The following is a 21,717-nucleotide window of genomic DNA, read 5'->3' as shown; positions in this document are numbered from 1 at the left end:
TTCTATATTCACTAGATATCCTATCCCTGGTTTAGTGGTTTGATTTTGGTCAGGAATTTGTTCTCAGTTAGCTACAATCTGAGTGAACATCTACACACACCACAGGCCTCTTCCCTCCCTCCTTCTCATCATGCTTCAGACTTAATCTCGCCAAGTGTAATCACTCTAATTTGGCCCCGGCTATTGATCTGAATACTGAAACAATCAATGTTAATAAGGTAGAATCTCACTTTTGTACCTCAATTTTTATTTTTATTTTTCAGAAGCACTTACTTCATTATTGTCGGGGTTCTCTGCCGTAATAAAGTAATGGGCCCTTATGCCGGCATGCAGCGGGTGAAATGATACATTGAAATTGATAACACAAAGCTAGAGATTACTCTTCAACTATGAGGGATGTGCCTCCTATGGACCGCCCTGTGAGGAATCATGGGTGGGAGTCTGAAGGCAGAATATATTGCTTCTAATGGGCCATCCTGGAGGAGAAAGAGAGCCTGGGAAGCCGTGCACATCCCACCGGAGGCCTCAAAACAGGGTGCTGCATCTTTCCTTCAAAGCAAACATTTCGGTACATATTTTTTATTTTCTCCCCCTGTAAACATGATGAATGACGTCTCCCGGGCTGCTCCCGCGGAAATAAAAGGCTTTTCCCTCATCACATTTTTATCAATTGTTTTATTTCTTCTGACAATGTATACTCTGTGAGCGCTGTGGTAATGATCAGCGGAATAAATGCAGTTGGGGGAGGGTTGTGTAGCTCCTCCAGCAGAATGCCTCTCCTCTCCTCCTCTCTCCCTCCTCCCTCCCCTCTCCTCCTCCCTTCCTCCTCTCTCCCTCCTCCCTCCCCTCTCCTCCTCCCTTCCTTCTCCTCCCTCCCTCCCTCCTCTCTCCTCCTCCCTCCCTCCTTTCTCCTCCTCCCTCCCTCCCTCTCTCCTCCTCCCTCCCTCCTCTCTCCTCCTCCCTCCCTCCTCTCTCCTCCTCCCTCCCTCCTCTCCTCCTCCCTCCCTCCTCTCTCCTCCATCCCTCCTCCTCTCTCCCTCCCTCCTCCTCTCCCTCCTCCCCCCTCCTCCCTCTCTCTCCTCCTCCTCCCTCTCTCCTCCTCCCTCCTCTCTCTTCCTCCCTCCTCTCTCCTCCCTCCTCACTCCTCTCTCTCCCTCCATCCTCTCTCCTCCTCCTTTCTCCTCCCTCCCTCCTCTCTCCTCCTCCCTCCTCTCTCTTCCCTCCCTCCTTTCTCCTCCTCTCCAACCCAGGCCTTTATCTCTGGCAGGTAAGGCAATAAGAGAACGGCAAATATCCCCCCATCAGCTGGGTGATGTGATGAGTGTGTGCCTGGCTGACAGATGTGTGTGTTGGCACACGCATGTTTGCATCTCTGACCATGTTTACTGTATATTTCCAAGTCACGGCCGTAGTTTGTTTAAAGAGTCTCGGCAGTTGAGTATCAGTTTCTGATAATCCTACTTGTGTTGGTTGCCTATGTGATTTGGATTTGGATTTGGATACTGCTTTTAAAGCAAATTTCTGCAGCACTAGTAAACATGTGATCAATACATGTTGATGATTTCATGTCTGTGCTCATTGTAATTACCCTGGTAGGTTGACTGGTTACAGTTTGAAGCTTTCTCTTGAGTGGGCAGCTTGATAAAAGCCAGTCAATATTTAAATCACCCAGAAAATATACCTCTCTCTGTCAAGCATTTCACACGTTATATACTGACTGTTAGCACTTGGTGGTCTATAGCAGCTTTCCACAAGAATGGGCTTTAGGTGAGGCAGATGACGAAATGAAATGTCATCAGCACAACCCAGATACACTGCTATCTATATAGCTAGCTCCTCCTTGCTACTTCCAATCTACAGTATATAGCTCCTCCTTGCTACTTCCAATCTACAGTATATAGCTCCTCCTTGCTACTTCCAATCTTCAGTATATAGCGCCTCCTTGCTACTTCCAATCTACAGTATATACAGTGGGGCAAAAAAGTATTTAGTCAGCCACCAATTGTGCAAGTTCTCCCACTTAAAAAGATGAGAGGCATCTTTAGGTACACTTCAACTATGACAGACAAAATGATTTTTTTATGAATTTATTTGCAAATGATGGTGGAAAATAAGTATTTGGTCACCTACAAACAAGCAAGATTTCTGGCTCTCACAGACCTGTAACTTCTTCTTTAAGAGGCTCCTCTGTCCTCCACTCGTTACCTGTATTAATGGCACCTGTTTGAACTTGTTATCAGTATAAAATACACCTGTCCACAACCTCAAACAGTCACACTCCAAACTCCACTATGGACAAGACCAAAGAGCTGTCAAAGGACACCAGAAACAAAATTGTAGACCTGCACCAGGCTGGGAAGACTGAATCTGCAATAGGTAAGCAGCTTGGTTTGAAGAAATCAACTGTGGGAGCAATTATTAGGAAATGGAAGACATACAAGACCACTGATAATCTCCCTCGATCTGGGGCTCCACGCTAGATCTCACCCCGTGGGGTCAAAATGATCACAAGAACAGTGAGCAAAAATCCCAGAACCACACGGGGGGACCTAGTGAATGACCTGCAGAGAGCTGGGACCAAAGTAACGAAGCCTACCATCAGCAAGGGCATTGAAGATGAAACGTGGCTGGGTCTTTCAGCATGACAATGATCCCAAACACACCGCCCGGGCAACAAAGGAGTGGCTTCGTAAGAAGCATTTCAAGGTCACGGAGTGGCCTAGCCAGTCTCCAGATCTCAACCCCATAGAAAATCTTTGTAGGGAGTTGAAAGTCCGTGTTTCCCAGCAACAGCCCCAAAACATCACTGCTCTAGAGGAGATCTGCATGGAGGAATGGGCTAAAATACCAGCAACAGTGTGTGAAAACCTTGTGAAGATTACAGAAAACGTTTGACCTCTGTCATTGCTAACAAAGGGTATATAACAAACTATTGAGAAACCTTTGTTATTGACCAAATACTTTTTTCCCACCATAATTTGCAAATAAATTCATAAAAAATCCTACAATGTGATTTTAAGGATTTTCTTTCTCATTTTGTCTGTGGTCCTTCTATAGCTCAGTTGGTAGAGCATGGCGCTTGTAACGCCAGGGTAGTGGGTTCGATTCCCGGGACCACCTATACGTAGAATGTATGCACACATGACTGTAAGTCGCTTTGGATAAAAGCGTCAGCTAAATGGCATATATTATTATATATTATTAAGTGTACCTATGATGAAAATTACAGGCCTCTCATCTTTTTAAATCGGAGAACTTGCACAATTGGTGGCTGACTAAATACTTTTTTGCCCCACTGTAGCTACTTGCTACTTCCAATCTATATACACTATATATACAAAAGTATATAGACACCCCTTCAAATAAGTGGATTTGGCTATTTCAGCCACACCCGTTGCTGACAGGTGTGTAAAATCGAGCACACAGCCATAGACAAAAATTGGTAGTAGAATTGGTAGTAGCCTTACTGAAGAGCTCAGTGACTTTCAACGTGGCACTGTCATAGGATGCCACCTTTCCAACAAGTCAGTTTGTCAAATTTCTGCCCTTCTAGAGCTGCCCCGGGAAACAGTAAGTGCTGTTATTGTGAAGTCAAAATGTCTAGGAGCAACAACAGCTCAGCCGCGAAGTGGTAGGCCACACAAGCTCACGGAACGGGACCACCGAGTGCGGAAGCACATAAAAATTGTTTGTCTTTGGTTGCAACACTCACTACCGAGTTCCAAACTGCCTCTGGAAGCAACGTCAGCAAAAGAACTGTTCGTCGGGAGCTTCATGAAATAGGTTTCCATGGCCGAGCAGCCGCATACAAGCCTAAGGTCACCATACACTATGCCAAGCGTCGGCTGGAGTCGTGTAAAGCTCACCGCCATTGGATCTGGAGCAGTGGAAACACATTCTCTGAAGTGATGAATCACACTTCACCATCTGGCAGTCCGAGGGACGAATCTGGGGTTAGCGGATGCCAGGAGAATGCTACCTGCCCCAATGCATAGTGCCAACTGTAGAGTTTGGTGGAGGAGGAATAATGGTCTGGGGCTGTTTTTCATGGTTCAGGCCCCTTAGTTCCAGTGAAGGGAAATCTTAATTCTACAGCATACAATGACATTCTAGACGATTCTGTGCTTCCAACTTTGTGACAACAGTTTGGGGAAGGCCCTTTCCTGTTTCAGCATGACAATGCCCCTGTGCACAGCGCAAGGTCCATACAGAAAGGATTTCTCGAGATCGTTTTGGAAGAACTTGACTGGCCTTCACAGAACACTGACCTTAACCCCATCGAACACCTTTGGCATGAATTGGATCCGACTGCGAGCCAGGCCTAATTGCCTGTACCCGACCTCACTAATGCTATTTGTGGCTGAATGGAAGCAAGTCCCTACAGCAATGTTCCAAAAGAGTGGAGGCTGTTATATGTCATAGGCTACAGTAGGCTACTACATAAAATGTCCAGTGGCACACTGACTCACCTAATGATGAAGATGAAGCCATAGGCTACTCACTGTGATGGCCGATGTGCTCGTCGTGGCAATAGACTCTCAAGATGAGCTACTTTGAAAAACAGTGCTGCAGTTATCAAATAATATATATATTTGAAAAATATAGATTTTTTTTCTTTGATTTGTTTTGCAGACAGTAGGCTTTTGCTTCCAAACTGTATGATTTTCCTGTGATTTATTTATTTATTTAAATCTGCAAAACCAACAACTTCAACCAACCATAGAAATATAATCCATCGATGGCAGTTCCCATTCAAGTCAGGACTGGCATCCATTGCTAGTGTACACAAATTTAACAGTCTATATAACCAGGGTAAGAAGTTACAATACCCTTCTATGGATTATATGTCTATGGCCACAACACAACAAGTTGTATTTTTGACTCGCATGCTGCTCAAACTGCAGCCTTCCCGACTGTAGGCATACTGGTAACTGTCAAAATAAATGAAACACTTGAGTAAACAAGGGATACAAAGTATATATTATGGTGTGGGGTGCATTTTCCTGGCATGGTTTAGGTCCACATGTAGAATCTATGCCAAGCCGTATTCAAGATGTTCTGGCAGCCCATTGGTTGCCCAACAATCAATCAATGTATTTAAATGTTTTATTTAACCTTTTTTTAACTATGCAAGTCTGTTAAGAACAAATTCTTATTTTACAATGACGGCCTGTCCCGGCCTGGACCAATTGTGCGCCGCCCTATGGGACTCCTGATCATGGCCTGTTGTGATATAGCCCGGGATCGAACCAGGTTCTGTAGTAACGCCTTTAGCACTGAGATGCAGTGCTAGAGGCAATTATTTATAAGGCCCATTTTACATCGGTAGATGTCACAAAGTGCTATACATGGTGGCTAGGAAAAACTCTCTAAAAAGGCAGGAACCTAGGAAGAAACCTAGAGAAGAACCAGGCTCTGAGGTGAGGCCAGTCCTCTTCTGGCTGTACCGGGTGGAGATAGAACATGGCCATTAAGGCCAGGTTGTTCTTCAAGATGTTCATAGATGACCAGCAGGGTCATTCAGAGGTCGAGACAGCAGGTGCGGTAGAGAGAGAGAGAATAGCTGGTCCGGGACGAGGTAGCATGTCCGGTGAACAAGTCAGGGTTTCCATATGCCAAAGGCAGAACAGTTGAAACTGGAGTAGCAGCATGACCAGGTGGACTGGGGACAGCCAGGAGTCATCAGGCCAGGTAAACCCTTTTAAGACACTTTGTTGGTGTTTCCTTTATTTTGCAGATACCTGTATGTGCTTGTGATACCTTAATCAACAGTTATTTTTAAATAAAATATAGATCGTCTGTGAATACATTATGATCTCTGGTGTATTTTGAACATTGAGAGTGGGCTCCTGTGGAAAAATACTATTTATATATTTTTGCCCTCTATGGCCCCAGCCCCTGACTCACACAATTGGCCAGTCAGATTATTATTATTAATACACAAATTAACATTAATGAACATTATTCACATAATGCAATATTCTATTATACATCCTATCATACATTATACATCCTAAAAATTATATTATAAAAATAAGTGATGTATGGTTGTATTATCAGTTCATTAATCTACTTAATTGTATAGCATTTAACATTTACATTTAAGTCATTTAGCAGACGCTCTTATCCAGAGCGACTTACAAATTGGTGCATTCACCTTATGACATCCAGTGGGACAGTCACTTAACAATAGTGCATCTAAAACTTAGGGGGGGTGGGGTGAGAGGGATTACTTAACCTATCCTAGGTATTCCTTAAAGAATAGAGATTGACTCCGCTGTCCTGGCGTCGTGAGGGAGTTTGTTCCACCATTGGGGGGCCAGGGCAGCGAACAGTTTTGACTGGGCTGAGCGGGAGCTGTACTTCCTCAGTGGTAGGGAGGCGAGCAGGCCAGAGGTGGATGAACGCAGTGCCCTTGTTTGGGTGTAGGGCCTGATCAGAGCCTGGAGGTACTGAGGTGCCGTTCCCCTCACAGCTCCGTAGGCAAGCACCATGGTCTTGTAGCGGATGCGAGCTTCAACTGGAAGCCAGTGGAGTGAACGGAGGAGCGGGGTGACGTGAGAGAACTTGGGAAGGTTGAACACCAGACGGGCTGCGGCGTTCTGGATGAGTTGAAGGGTTTAATGGCACAGGCAGGGAGTCCAGCCAACAGCGAGTTGCAGTAATCCAGACGGGAGATGACAAGTGCCTGGATTAGGACCTGCGCCGCTTCCTGTGTGAGGCAGGGTCGTACTCTGCGGATGTTGTAGAGCATGAACCTACAGGAACGGGCCACCGCCTTGATGTTAGTAGAGAACGACAGGGTGTTGTCCAGGATCACGCCAAGGTTCTTGGCGCTCTGGGAGGAGGACACAATGGAGTTGTCGACCGTGATGGCGAGATCATGGAACGGGCAGTCCTTCCCCGGGAGGAAGAGCAGCTCCGTCTTGCCGAGGTTCAGCTTGAGGTGGTGATCCGTCATCCACACTGATATGTCTGCCAGACATGCAGAGATGCGATTCGCCACCTGGTCATCAGAAGGGGGAAAGGAGAAGATTAATTGTGTGTCGTCTGCATAGCAATGATAAGAGAGACCATGTGAGGTTATGACAGAGCCAAGTGACTTGGTGTATAGCGAGAATAGGAGAGGGCCAAGAACAGAGCCCTGGGGGACACCAGTGGTGAGAGCGCGTGGTGAGGAGACAGATTCTCGCCACGCCACCTGGTAGGAGCGACCTGTCAGGTAGGACGCAATCCAAGCGTGGGCCGCGCCGGGAGATGCCCAACTCGGAGAGGGTGGAGAGGAGGATCTGATGGTTCACAGTATCGAAGGCAGCCGATAGATCTAGAAGGATGAGAGCAGAGGAGAGAGAGTTAGCTTTAGCAGTGCGGAGCGCCTCCGTGATACAGAGGAGAGCAGTCTCAGTTGAATGACTAGTCTTGAAACCTGACTGATTTGGATCAAGAAGGTCATTCAGAGAGAGATAGCGGGAGAGCTGGCCAAGGACGGCACGTTCAAGAGTTTTGGAGAGAAAAGAAAGAAGGGATACTGGTCTGTAATTGTTGACATCGGAGGGATCGAGTGTAGGTTTTTTCAGAAGGGGTGCAACTCTCGCTCTCTTGAAGACGGAAGGGACGTAGCCAACGGTCAGGGATGAGTTGATGAGCGAGGTGAGGTAAGGGAGAAGGTCTCCGGAAATTTAAGAATGATTGACAATAAATATTGTAATCAAATTAAAATGTTGATACATAATAATGAGTTAATTACCTGAATGCATTTTTATTGCCTAGGCGTTAACAAAATATTAATACAAATATTATTAGGCCTCTCATAAACTAGGCCTTGTAGAAAGAGGGTCAATCATGTTAGGTCTGCCAAATTAATGTAACATTGGAAAAAAATACAATCATAAAAAAAGTTGTTTAAACATGCACAATTAGAAGCATCAATCTATATAGAAAAAGCGTGACTAAATTCGAGCCCAGTAACTTTGCTCACCGCATCCTCCTTGTCTCGTATGGCTGCCACGAAAAGCACCCACCTGCTGATCACATGAAGTGTGTGAGTGCCACTGGCAATGTACCTTGCTGGACATGCTAGCTGTTCTCGGCGGCTAATCATCACTTCAAACGCATTCTTTTGTGGTGTTATTGGTTGGCCTACTACGACTGGTAGTACTGTTAAAATGTAAGTTATGAATCGCAAATCACTATACAGCTGACACACTTGATTTCATTTTGAGTTTGATTTGGTTGTCCAAAATACTATCAGCTTGCACTGCTCTTTGCCGATGAATGCCCTGATCTCTGGCCAGTCAATTGGTTAAATTACATTGTTGTTTCGTCTATTAATCACTTCTAATAGATCTGAAAATGATGCATAACCATACATTTAACTGAATGTTTGTTTATAATGAGGGACGTCCCACGTTTAACCTGGACACATAAATAGTAGGAATTAGTCATGACCGCATGAGCGAGAAATTAAACATCTGCACGTCGCCTGCAGGTTCAAGCCTGTGTGTTTCACTATCCAATCTGAGGCTTGAACATGATCTGAGGCTGTTTGGCCTCTTGGGTATCAATTTGGGAGAGCGGACAGTGTATTATAAACAAAAAGACGCATATGTTGGCCAAAAAAAAGAACACATCTGATTTTTGTTTTCGGTGTGTGGAGAAAAGTGAGGTGGGGCATCGTTTCAACAGTAATTCTACTTTGTCCGGCCTAACTAGGATTAAAGTGTCAGATGCTAAACAGTAGCAGCAGTGTATGTGATGATTACAGCGACAAATGTTGTTTACGAAGCGTGTGACAAATATAATTTGATTTGAGTTTGCTGTGTATTTCACCTTTCAGAGACTTTCATTTGGTCTGTATTGATTTATTGTGTGGAGACATTTTGGGATAATTTAACTTTATCACCATGTTGCTGAGTAAACTCCTTAGTTCCTCAAATCAAAATGGGATGAACAAATGTAAACCACCAATTTGCATATATCCACTCTGAGTGTTTTTATTCCGTTGGCTGTCATCCTCAGCCTGTGTTGTGAATATGTCACCGTCTTCTCCCCACCTGGAGGGGTTCAGAGTTTGTTCTTTTCAAAGAGCTGTCAGGGGGCTGATGCTCTGAGGAGAGCTCACTGGTTTATGGCAGGGTGATATAAGGGCTAGTCTGTTGCAGCTAGCTCAGTTAAGATAATTGCTCCAGCACAGGGTGTCACAACAGAGTTTGTTTTTTGTTTGTTCTCAACTTCAATTTTCAATGATGTCCAGCCTCTTCTCTTTACTGTGACAACTGAAAATTGCAATCGGTAGTTTGGAAAAGGCTACTCTATCACCTTGTACCCCAAAGACTAATAGGTGTTGTTGTTCATCTATGTTGTAAGACCAGGCGCTAATAAGATCATGATATTGAGTTAATAATCTGCTAACCGAATACAGTACATCTGTCCATTTTCACTAGTTGTGGAAAGTAGATCTATAGAAGGGGAGGTGGGGGGGGGGGGGTCCATGGCAGATTCCCATGGTTGCACTGACTGTAATTAGATCCACTGCTTCCTTCAAAATGCATACCATAATCCTCGTATTGGAATTATCGCAAGTGCTGGCTTAAGATTTGTTTAGCCAATATCGTATGCATTAAGAGGGAGATCACTTAAAAGGTTATGTATCTCAGCTAAAATCTAAATATCATCTTTAAGCTAGAGCAGGGATGGGCAACTTTGATGGGGGTGGGGGCCACAAAATACTCATCATGGGGGGCGGGGTGCGCAGTGGCTCGCGGGTCTGTGTCCCCACATCCATACCAAGATGTAGTCAGGGCGGCCTTAGCCATTTGGGGACCCTAAGCATTTATATGTTTTGTTCAGTACATTCTACCTTCTTAACAGTACTATCAACAAGGTTGGTGGTCAGGTGCCACGAAGAGGGACATTTGCATTGGCTCAAAAGAGAGCAGCATGGCTGGCCCTTGGATGTACACAGAGAGCAAACATGAATAATATGCATGTCAATCTCTCCTGGTTCAAAGTGCAGGAGAGATTGACTTCTTCACTACTTGTATTTGTGAGAGGTATTGACATGTTGAAAGCACCGAGCTGTCTGTTTAATCGACTAGCACCCATGCATACCCCACAAGACATACCACCAGTGGTCTCTTCACAGTCCCCAAGTCCAGAACAGACTATGGGAGGTGCACAGTACTAGATAGAGCCATGACTACATGGAACTCTATTCCACATCAGGTAACTGATGTAAGCAGTAGAATCAAATTTTTAAAAGTTATACAAATTCACCTTATGGAACAGCGGGGACTGTGATGCAACACCAACATGCACAAACTCCATGCATACACACATGATAACATATGCACTATACACACACGTACACATGGATTTTGTGTTGTAGATATGTGGTAGGGGAGTAGGGGACTGAGGGCACACACTTAGTGTGTTGTGAAATCTGTTATGAATGTATTGTAATGTTTTTTTAAATTGTATAACTGCCTTAATTTTGCCAGACCCCCGGAAGAGTAGCTGCTGCTTTGGCAGCTAATGGCGAACCATAATAAACACAAATCAAATACAACCTCCCCCCCCCCCCCCCGTCACTAATTCGACCATGATTACTACAAGTTTAGATAGCTGGCCGCTAGACTAACTTATCAACGTACATTCTTTTGCTGACATGGGCTAATTGAGTGACTGTCAGTGACTGACATAAGAGTAAAACTACTGATGCAAAACCACATTTTTAAAATTGCACCTTTTTGTATTCTACTATTCTTGCTGCCAGTAATACTGCCCAGTAATTTACATTTACATTTAAGTCATTTAGCAGACGCTCTTATCCAGAGCGACTTACAGATTGGATGTGGTCAGGTGCAGCAAATTGCAGTTGTTCCAGGACAGAGCAGCACGTATTGCACTTTGATGGACACAGAGGACGAATGCTTATCATTCCTGGCTCAAAGTTTAGGAGCGATTGACTGCATCACTGTTGGTCTTTGTGTGAGGTGTTGATGTGCTGAAGGTACCGAACTGTGTTCAAGCAGTGGGCACACAGTTCAGACATTCATCGGTGTCACACAAGACATGCAACCAGAGGTCTATTCACAGTCCCCTTGTCCAGAAAAGGGGCTGGGAAACACACAGTATTAAATTGAGCCATGACTAAATGGAACCCTCTGCCATCGCAGGTAACTCAAGCTAGCAATAAAACCAGATGAAAAAAACAGAAAAAAGAACAACACAACAGGGACTGTGTTTTGTTTTGCATTATGTATTATATTATGTATGTGATGTGTGGTTGTCTCGCCTGGCTATCTTAAGATGAATACACTAGTTGTGGGTCACTCTGGATGAGGAGCGTCTGCTGAATGGCGAAATTGTAATGTAAATGTAGTGCTACAGTGTATGTATGTATATTTATATATATTATGTATTTTATTTTGTTGTGTTGTTTCCTTTTTGACCCAGGAAGAGTAGCCGCTGCCTCGGCACTAGCAAATTGGGGATCCTAATAAATACTAAATAGTAAAACAGTATGTTGAGCCTTTTTTGGGGGGTGGGGAATTTACACGCAGACTTACAAAAGGGGCGTCACATGACCGCAAGTTGCCCATCCTTAAGCTAGAGCTAGGCTGCAGCTGGCATGAACTATTACTGTAAATGTTTATTCTGTCTCTCTCTATTTCTTGCTGAAAGTCATGCTTAGAAATTCAGGGGATCAGGATTCAGCTGTAAATTGTCCTTTAGATCTCAAAATAGATTTAGTACATTGTGAATTCTAAGAAAGATTCATTTAAGGTTGTGTTCTGTGAAAAACAAAGTGCACACAATGTTGAAGGGTTATTTTCTATAATCAGCTTCAAGTGGAGGCAAAACCTTTTGAATTGACCATTTCTAGAAATGTACATCTGTTCTCGTTGGCCCTCCAACACTTAGGCATACTTATGTGTCCAGAATAGAACAACACCATGTGAGCCAGTTTGATATATCCTAAGGGCAGATAAGGGTGACGGACTCTGTCTTTTTCTTTAGTACAAGCTGGGTACATTCTAACAAATAACCACATTTTTGGTGAGTTGGCCGAAGAGGCCCATCCATCAATTTGTATTGTGGATGCAGCAATTGAAAACTGCCATGCATGTAAGACATTGCCTGCTAGCCCTCACACAAAGGTATACACGTTAAACTCGGGTTTACATTGTGTGTCAACCTATTAAGGCTGAACCATATGTTCTGCCCACAAAACTGGTCCTTTTTTCCCATCTGTGTGCAAGACTGATTTCAGTTTACGATCACATCCCACGTCACCATAAAGTGCCCACAGCGGATGTACCAAACTGCTTCTTGTCAGAACCTACAAGTGTCCTGGACAGAATGATGGAGCATTGGGGATCAATCTGAGAAAACTTGATGGAAATAAGCGTTGTTAACATCCTCTCTCCCCCTCCGTCCTCTCTCTCTCTCTCTCTCTTTCTGATAGGTCATATTTGAGGCGGAGGTCTCGGACGGGAAGACTGGCTTCATTGCGATTGATGACATCCAGGTTCTGAGCTATCCATGTGGTAAGTCATTACACAGGCAGTAATTACCAGACACTCCTGCATTGCTGCTGATGGTTTTTTTTTGTTGCTCTGAAAATGAAGATAAGAAGGTGACCTGGTAGAGGGGAAGGATGAGGTGAGCAAGGTTTGCTGCTGGAAGATAATAAAGTGGGCTGACCTGCATTTGAAAACATCAGTGTTGGCGCAGGAGGGAATAAATAAATATACTAATAAATGAATCTTCCGTGTAATAAAGGATAATTGTGCTCTCTCAGCATGGCTTTATGGGTTGTAATAGCTGGCTTCCACCCACTTCAGCACAATGAGGTACTTGAACGTTAACCTTAAAAAAATCCCTGGCTTCCTGATAACCTGACCATTAAATATATTTGTGGATTTCTTCATTTTCATCCAGAGACCATTTTACAAAGACACAGTTAAGCATGTTTCCGACAGTTTCTACAGATGCCAAGAATCTGAGACGCCATTAGAAAGAATAGACTTTTCATTATTGAATAAGTGTGTGTGTGTGTCCACAGTTGTTTGCTTTGTATTCATACTCTTACACATCGATGGGGTCCAACCTGAACATTGAGATATTTGGATTTTACAATTCCCTCAGTTATATAGTCTATCCAGGATGATAAAATAATTAACATTAAATAATGTAAAGATATCCCAATTAGGAGCACCAGCAACCACAGGGGTAGTGATTTCACCTTCACTGAGAAGAGCTCCTAACTAGGACTGTAATCCATTTGAACAGTGTAACAAACCTTTATAAAACTAACCATCATGGTTAGTTGTGACAGTTCATTCTAAATGGTGGGTGAAATGGCTGGTTTAGGTACCCTACACCCTTTGAGGACTAGACTGGTGCAGTCCAGTGTGTCCAGTCATGCATCCTGTCCTGCTACCTCCTAGGTTATGGCACCCTATTCCCTACATTGTGCATGACTTTTGGCCAGAGCCTTTTAGTGCACAATAAAGGGAATAGGAAGCCATTTTGGACACAGCCCTAGCCTCCACAGTAACAGCATTCATTTAAATTGACAGCTGCATCCAGAGAAATTATCTGAGCAGTGAGCAGTACTGAGCACTAGCCACCCCTCATTTGGCAGTGGGGTAAGTGGATTGACTCAGGGGACTGGTACGTCCCAGGCTAATTTGGAGATAATTTGCTAATGGCGTCACTCCAGAGGGTCATTTCTGTTGGATTTAACAATAATAATTAAATAATAATTACCCTTCCCTCTCCATCATTCAACCATTTACTACTTTGGAGTGTTTAGTGAGTGCTATAGTAAAACAATCATAGTTCTAGTAAGTGCATGGTTGCTCTTCAGTAACAAATGCTCTTGATTGGGACCAACAGGGGATAATCAGCAAATGCCATTTTCTTTTGCACCATGTCCTCTTCCTGATCCCTGTCTCAAGAGAAGCTTGCAGCTCTTCAGCAGCACTGACGCTAGGATGGATCTCTAACTAAGCTCTGTGTGAAATTAGTGTGTGCTGAACCACCCAGCTTCTATCCACCACCCATTGCACTGATGATCATGAACTAGCTAAGCACTCACCCAAGCTGACAAACCATTGGACACAGTGATTTACAGTCTCTATTTTAGCAATAGTCCCTAGAGTCAAATGAGTTAAATCACTATGTTTGGGTCTTTTTCTAAGGTCCTATCACTAGTCCATTGGATGATCTCCTCTTTTCTTCTCTCTTCACAATGGCCTCGGTCTCACACTGTAGTGCTCTCGCAGTCTACGATGCTGTCTCTTTGTATGTATGGTATGTGCATAAAATATCCCGAATCAGTTTTTCCACCAGAGTATACAGGGTAATTTGGAGGATTACCCTGCGGCTGTGACTTGAATTCACTGCTTGATTATAGAATACAATTAAATTCAGAATCACTCCAAAACACTAATAAAAAATACAAGAACAACTACAGGCACTGAGTTTTCCTTCTCAAAGTCAAATCGAAGAAAGATAATGCATTTTACATGCATCAATTTTAAACTTGAACATGTCTTTGTAGTTGCAGAGAGAAAAACTAGGTGTCTCTATACATTGATAAAGTCATAGTTAATGTATTCAAAGTATGAAGAGCCAAGCCATCGTTTGGCTCGTTAGGTAATCTGTAACGAGGATCCCTGGACATTAACAACAGTGTGAAGCCAGACAACCGTTTTGGTCCTGTTGTGTTCAGAGTTTAGCGCTGTTTCGTAAATGTTCCTCCTAGTTACGTGTGCTCAATTACTGCTGGCACCGCTCCAGACTACCACGCAGCATCTGGGCTGCCAACCTTCCAAATCACCATGAATAATTTAGCTGTCCATATCAGAACTCTGCTTGTTAATATTATTTTTTCCAAAAAAGACTCCATCCTTCTCATGTTAGTTTAATGTTGTTGTTGGGTATTTTATTTCCAGACCACATAGGTTTCCTTTCCTTTCTCCTGTTGTCCCACAGCCCTCTTAGAACACTAGTATCTTTTGACTTGAGGTGCAAGTGTGTATTGTAATAATCCAGGCTGTTCCCAACAGCGGTGTATGTTTATTGAGAGTGTTTACCAGTAACCACTTCACCCACTCAGCTCTGGCTGTGTTTGTGTGACAGATGAGGTAGTTACTAGGACTTGCCGTCTGACATGGCGAAAAAAGGGGGGTGCTGGGAAACCGCAGGGCTGCATTGATCATGTCGTGTGCTCTGCGTTTATGACTGCTGTAATTGTTTTCTTCCCCATAGATAAATCGCCTCACTTCCTGCGCCTGGGAGATGTGGAAGTCAACGCCGGGCAGAACGCCACCTTCCAGTGCATCGCCACCGGCCGGGATACCGTGAACAACAGGCTGTGGCTGCAGGTATGGACTGGGATTGGGAGCAGGGCTAGCCACTGTACAGATCAAATCCAATTTTAATAGTCACATGTGCCAAATACAACAGTAGACCTTACAGTGAAATGCTTACTTACGAGTCCCTGACCAACAATGCAGTTTAAAAAAAAATACAGGTAAGAATAACAGTTTAAAGTAACAAGTAATTAAAAAGCAGCTGTGAAATAACAATAGCGAGACTATATACAGGGGTGGGGGGGGGGGCAGCGGTTATTTGAGGTAGTATGTATATGTAGGTAGAGTTATTAAAGTGACTAGGCTAGCCTGGGTAGCCATTTGGAGTCTTATGAGTCTTATGGCTTGGGGCTAAAAGCTGTTTAGAAGCCTCTAAGACCTAGACTTGGCGCTACCGATACCGCTTGCCATGCGGTAGCAGAGAGAACAGTCTATGACTAGAGTGGCTGGAGTCTTGGACCATTTTTAGGGCCTTCCTCAGTCACCGCCTGGTATAGAGGTCCTGGATGGCAGGAAGCTTGGCCCCAGTGATATACTGGGCCGTTCACACTACCCTCTATTAGAGGTCGAACGATTATGATTTTTCAACGCCGATAGCGATTATTGGAGGACCAAAAAAAGCCGATACCGATTAATCGGCCAAATTCTGTAAAAAAATTATATATACATATATTTGTAATTATGACAATTACAGCAATACTGAATAAACAATGAACGCTTTTATTTTAACTTAATATAATACATCAATAAAATCAATTTAGTCTCAAATAAATAAGGAAACATGTTCAATTTGGTTTAAATAATGCAAAAACAAAGTGTTGGAGAAGAAAATAAAAGTGCAATATGTGCCATGTAAAAAAGATAACGTTTAGGTTCCTTGCTCAGAACATGAGAACATTTGAAAGCTGATGGTTCCTTTTAACTTGAGTCTTCAATATTGCCAGGTAAGAAGTATTAGGTTGTAGTTATTATAGGATTATTTCCTCTATACCATTTTTATTTCATATACCTTTTGACTATTGGATGTTCTAATATGTACTTTAGTATTGCCAGCCCAATCTTGGGAGTTGATAGGCTTGAAGTCATAAACAGTACAATGCTTGAAGATTGCGAAGAACTGCAGGCAAACGCAGTAAATGCTTACGAGCCTGCTGCTGCCTACCACCGCTCAGTCAGACTGCTCTATCAAATCATAGACTTAATTACAATATAATAACATACAGAAATACGAGCCTTAGGTCATTAATATGGTCAAATCTGGAAACTATCATTTTGAAAACAAAACGTTTATTCTTTCAGTGAAATACGGAACCGTTCCGTATTTTATCTAATGGGTGGCATCCATAAGTCTAAATATTACTGTTACATTGCACAATCTTCAATGTTTTGTCATAATTACGTAAAATTCTGGCAAATTAGTTCGCAATGAGCCAGGTGGCCCAAACTGTTGCATATACCCTGATGAGAAGTGACACAATGTCCCTAGTTTAATATTGCCTGCTAACATGAATTTCTTTTAACTAAATATGCAGGTTTAAAAATATATACACTGCTCAAAAAAATAAAGGGAACACTTAAACAACACAATGTAACTCCAAGTCAATCACACTTCTGTGAAATCAAACTGTCCACTTAGGAAGCAACACTGATTGACAATACATTTCACATGCTGTTGTGCAAATGGAATAGACAACAGGTGGAAATTATAGGCATTTAGCAAGACACCCCCAATAAAGGAGTGGTTCTGCAGGTGGGGACCACAGACCACTTCTCCGTTCCTATGCTTCCTGGCTGATGTTTTGGTCACTTTTGAATGCTGGCGGTGCTTTCACTCTAGTGGTAGCATGAGACAGAGTCTACAACCCACACAAGTGGCTCAGGTAGTGCAGCTCATCCAGGATGGCACATCAATGCGAGATGTGGCAAGAAGGTTTGCTGTGTATGTCAGCGTAGTGTCCAGAGCATGGAGGCGCTACCAGGAGACAGGCCAGTACATCAGGAGATGTGGAGGAGGCCGTAGGAGGGCAACAACCCAGCAGCAGGACCACTACCTCCGCCTTTGTGAAAGGAGGAGCAGGAGGAGCACTGCCAGAGTCCTGCAAAATTACCTCCAGCAGGCCACAAATACGCATGTGTCTGCTCAAACGGTCAGAAACAGACTCCATTAGGGTGGTATGAGTGCCCGACGTCCACAGGTGGGGGTTGTGCTTACAGCCCAACACCGTGCAGGACGTTTGGTATTTGCCAGAGAACATCAAGATTGGCAAATTCACCACTGGCGCCCTGTGCTCTTCACAGATGAAAGCAGGTTCACATTGACCACATGTGACAGTCTGGAGACGCCGTGGAGAACGTTCTGCTGCCTGCAACATCCTCCAGCATGACTGGTTTGGCGGTGAGTCAGTCATGGTGTGGGGTGGCATTTCTTTGGGGGGCCGCACAGCCCTCCATATGCTCGCCAGAGGTAGCCTGACTGCCATTAGATACCGAGATGAGATCCTCAGACCCCTTGTGAGACCATATGCTGGTGCGGTTGGCCCTGGGTTCCTCCTAATGCAAGACAATGCTAGACCTCATGTGGCTGGTGTGTGTCAGCAGTTCCTGTAAGATGAAGGCATTGATGCTATGGACTGGCCCGCCCGTTCCCCAGACCTGAATCCAATTAAGCACATCTGGGACATCATGTCTCGCTCCATCCACAGACTGTCCAGGAGTTGGCGGATGCTTTAGTCCAGGTCTGGGAGGAGATCCCTCAGGAGACCATCCGCCACCTCATCAGGAGCATGCCCAGGCGTTGTAGGGAGGTCATACAGGCACGTGGAGGCCACACACACTACTGAGCCTCATTTTGACTTGCTTTAAGGACATTACATCAAAGTTGGATCAGCCTGTAGTGTGGTTTTCCACTTTTATTTTGAGTGTGACTCCAAATCCAGACCTCCATGGGTTGATACATTTGATTTCCATTGATAATTTTTGTGTGATTTTGTTGTCAGCACATTCAACTATGTAAAGAAAAAAGTATTTAATAAGAATATTTCATTCATTCAGATCTAAGATGTGTTATTTTAGCGTTTCCTTTATTTTTTGAGCAGTGTACTTCTGTGTATTGATTTTAAGAAAGGCATTGATGTTTATGGTTAGGTACATTCATGCAACGATTGTGCTTTTTTCGCAAATGCGCTTTTGTGAAATCATCCCCCGTTTGGCGAAGTTCACACAGTTCGCAACGAGCCAGGCGGCCCAAACTGCTGCATATACCCTGACTCTGTTGCACAGAACACAAGAAAAGTGACACAATTTCCCTAGTTAAAATAAATTCATGTTAGCAGGCAATATTAACATAATATGCAGGTTTAAAAATATATACTTGTGTATTGATTTTAAGAAAGGCGTGATGTTTATGGTTAGGTACACATTGGTGTAACCACAGTGCTTTTTTCGCGAATGCTCGTGTTAAATCACCCATTTGGCGAAGTAGGCTGTGATTCAATGATAACTTAACAGGCACCGCATCGATTATATGCAACGCAGGACAAGCTAGATAAACTAGTAAAATCATCAACCATGTGTAGTTAACTAGTGATTATATTAATTTTATAAGATGCATTTAATGCTAGCTAGTGCCTTACCTTGGCTACTTGCTGCACTCGCATAACAGGTAGTCAGCCTGCCACGCAGTCGCCTTGTGGCGTGAAATGTAATCAGCCATGATCGGTGTCCAAAAATTACCGATTTGTTATGAAAACTTGAAATTGGCCCTAATTAATTGGCCTTTCCGATTAATCGGTCGACCTCTACCCTCTGTAGTGCCTTGGGGTCAGGGGCCGAGCAGTTGCCATACCTGGCAGTGATGCAACCAGGATGCTCTCGATGGTGCAGCTGTAGAACCTTTTGAGGATCTGAGGACCCATGCCAAATCTTTTTAGTCTCCCGAGGGGCAATAGGTTTTGTCATGCCCTCTTCACGACTGTCTTGATGTGCGTGGACCATGTTAGTTTTTTGGTGATGTGGACACCAAGGAACTTTAAGCTCTCGTCCTGCTCCACTACAGCCCTGTCGATGAGAATGGGGGCGTGCTCGGTCCTCTTTTTCTTGTAGTCCACAATCATCTCCTTTGTCTTGATCATGTTGAGGGAGAGGTAGTTGTCCTGGCACCACACGGCCAGGTCTTTTACCTCCTCCCTATAGGCTTTCTCGTCGTTTTCTGTGATCAGGCCTACCACTGTTGTCATCTGCAAATTTAATGATGGTGTTGGAGTCGTGCCTGGCCGTGCAGTCATGAGTGAACAGGGAGTACAGAAGCGGACTGAGCATGCACGCCTGAGGGGCCCCTGTGTTGAGGATCGTGATCGTTGTTACCTACCCTTACTACCTGGGGGCGGCCCGTCAGGAAGTCCAGGATCCAGTTGCAGAGGGAGGTGTTTAGTCCCAGGGATCTTAGCTTATTGATGAGCTTTGAGGGCACTATGGTGTTGGAACACTGAGCTGTAGTCAATGAATAGCATTTTCACATTTTTGTCCAGGTGGAAAAGGGCAGTGTGGAGTGCAATATAGATTGCATCATCTATGGATCTGTTGGGGTGGTATGCAAATTGGAGTGGGTCTAGGGTTTCTGGGATAAATCAAACCTCTGGATTGATTTATAAGGATGCGGGTCAAACTGTTGTTTATGGATCACACCAACTGACAAAAAGTAACCTTAAAATGATCCCACAGTACAATTCATCACTCAGGATATCACTGAGCATTGTGTCCTCATAACTCAAACACCTCTCTACCCCCTCTCAAGTCCAATACCTGGCTCAAGGAAATGCCATGTCGTTTTGGGGGACATTTCTATTAACAAAAAATGCAGTAAAATCAATTTTGTCAGCTAGGGCTACAGGAAAATTACTGTTCAGGTGAGGGCATGATCTAAGCCCTCCCTAAAGCCTAGGGTGAACTGATAAGACTCACAGAAATAGAGCGCGAGAGAGATGGAGGTGAGAAGGAGGTAGAGAGAGAATAAGAGAACTCCTCTCATAGATGACTGGGTGGAAAAGTGAGAGAGGCGATGTGACCTTTTCGGTGCCGGCGGTTGTGGAGGTGAAAATGTAAAAGAGGCACTTCTGTTGACATCAAACTTGTCTGATAACGATCCCAGAGATGATAAGCTCTGGGTGCTTTAACAGACCCATTCATTGGCTCCCGCCGAGATACACTTTTATGTGCTATCAGCCAGATGTTTGAAAGATTTTTAATAAGTAATCCGTCATCTTCCCGATTTAAGGCAATGTCCTTCCAATAAGTACAAACACATATATTTTCCTTAATATTTTTATCTTGCAGAGGAGAAATGGGGAGGACATTCCCGTGGCGTCAACTAAGAACATCAACCACAGGCGGTTCGCTGCCTCGTTTAGACTCAAGGAAGTGACTAGTCTGGACCAAGACCTTTACCGATGTGTCACCCAGTCAGAGAGAGGATCTGGTGTGTCCAACTTCGCCGGACTCATCGTCAGAGGTATGTGTGTCCTCATCAGATGATATCTTGGTATGTAAATTCATCCATGCGTATCTGATTATTACCTCATAAATCTACCATATTTATTTGACTGATTGTAAAGTATTTGACTACAATAAATAGTGTACATCAGGTTTTGTCAATTGTCGTTTTGAACTCAGTTGCAAAACTCCAAAAAATATTCCTTCATAAACATTATGCGGATATCAAAAATAAATATGTGAGGGAACACACAACTAGCATATGTTTATTCAGGCAGAGGAATTTGAATATTATTTGGATATTCAAATGAGAATCACCAAAAGGGAGAATAATTACACAAGTTCTCATGTCATGATGTCTGAAGTCTGCTTGTGGAAATGCTTCTCAGATGTGGTCAGTGGAGAGAGCAGAGAGGCTTGGCTCCCAGCCATGCTTCAACAGACACCTCATAATCAGGAGACGTCTTTCTTTCTCTCTGAGCTGCTATACATATCTCCAGCCACACAGAGAATTAGTGCAGACAATCAATCTTGGCTTCTTCAAAGTTCCTACCTCCGCCCCCAACCAAGAGGAACGGAAGGCCAGTTTTTTTGCATCGGTAAAGCAAATCTTATTTTTAGCTTGGGCCAGAGGGTTCCAGAACCCTGGTGTTAGAAGGTAGTTCAACATTAACTGCACTGACAGGTCCAATATCTCACTAGCGCTTGAAAGCAGACATCCTGCTACACCGATCCGAAAGATGGTAATTTTAAAGGAAATTTTGGGGCCATTGATACGGGCGGCCCATAATGAGAGCTGGCATGGAGTTGCCCATTGTCGTTTATGACCTAAGGGTAGTAGTTT

The 21,717-nt window shown here is 43.8% G+C and overlaps 1 protein-coding gene across 15 annotated transcripts in view; it reads left to right on the top strand.

Annotated features, from left to right (window-relative positions):
- LOC123990700 (receptor-type tyrosine-protein phosphatase kappa-like) overlaps positions 1-21,717 on the top strand; it is a 171,056-nt gene that overhangs the window by 61,120 nt on the left and 88,219 nt on the right. For all 15 annotated transcript variants that reach the window (XM_046291455.1, XM_046291459.1, XM_046291458.1 and 12 more), the window contains 3 exons: positions 12,470-12,551; positions 15,283-15,398; positions 20,718-20,892. In XM_046291455.1, coding sequence (XP_046147411.1) covers positions 12,470-12,551; positions 15,283-15,398; positions 20,718-20,892 — 373 coding nt within the window. The remainder of the gene's footprint in view (positions 1-12,469; positions 12,552-15,282; positions 15,399-20,717; positions 20,893-21,717) is intronic.

The sequence above is a fragment of the Oncorhynchus gorbuscha genome, linkage group LG12 (genome assembly GCF_021184085.1).
Source record: "Oncorhynchus gorbuscha isolate QuinsamMale2020 ecotype Even-year linkage group LG12, OgorEven_v1.0, whole genome shotgun sequence".
In the NCBI taxonomy this organism is placed as follows: domain Eukaryota; kingdom Metazoa; phylum Chordata; class Actinopteri; order Salmoniformes; family Salmonidae; genus Oncorhynchus; species Oncorhynchus gorbuscha.
Note: the sequence above shows the minus strand (reverse complement) of the source record. Positions and strands in the feature narration are given on the sequence as shown.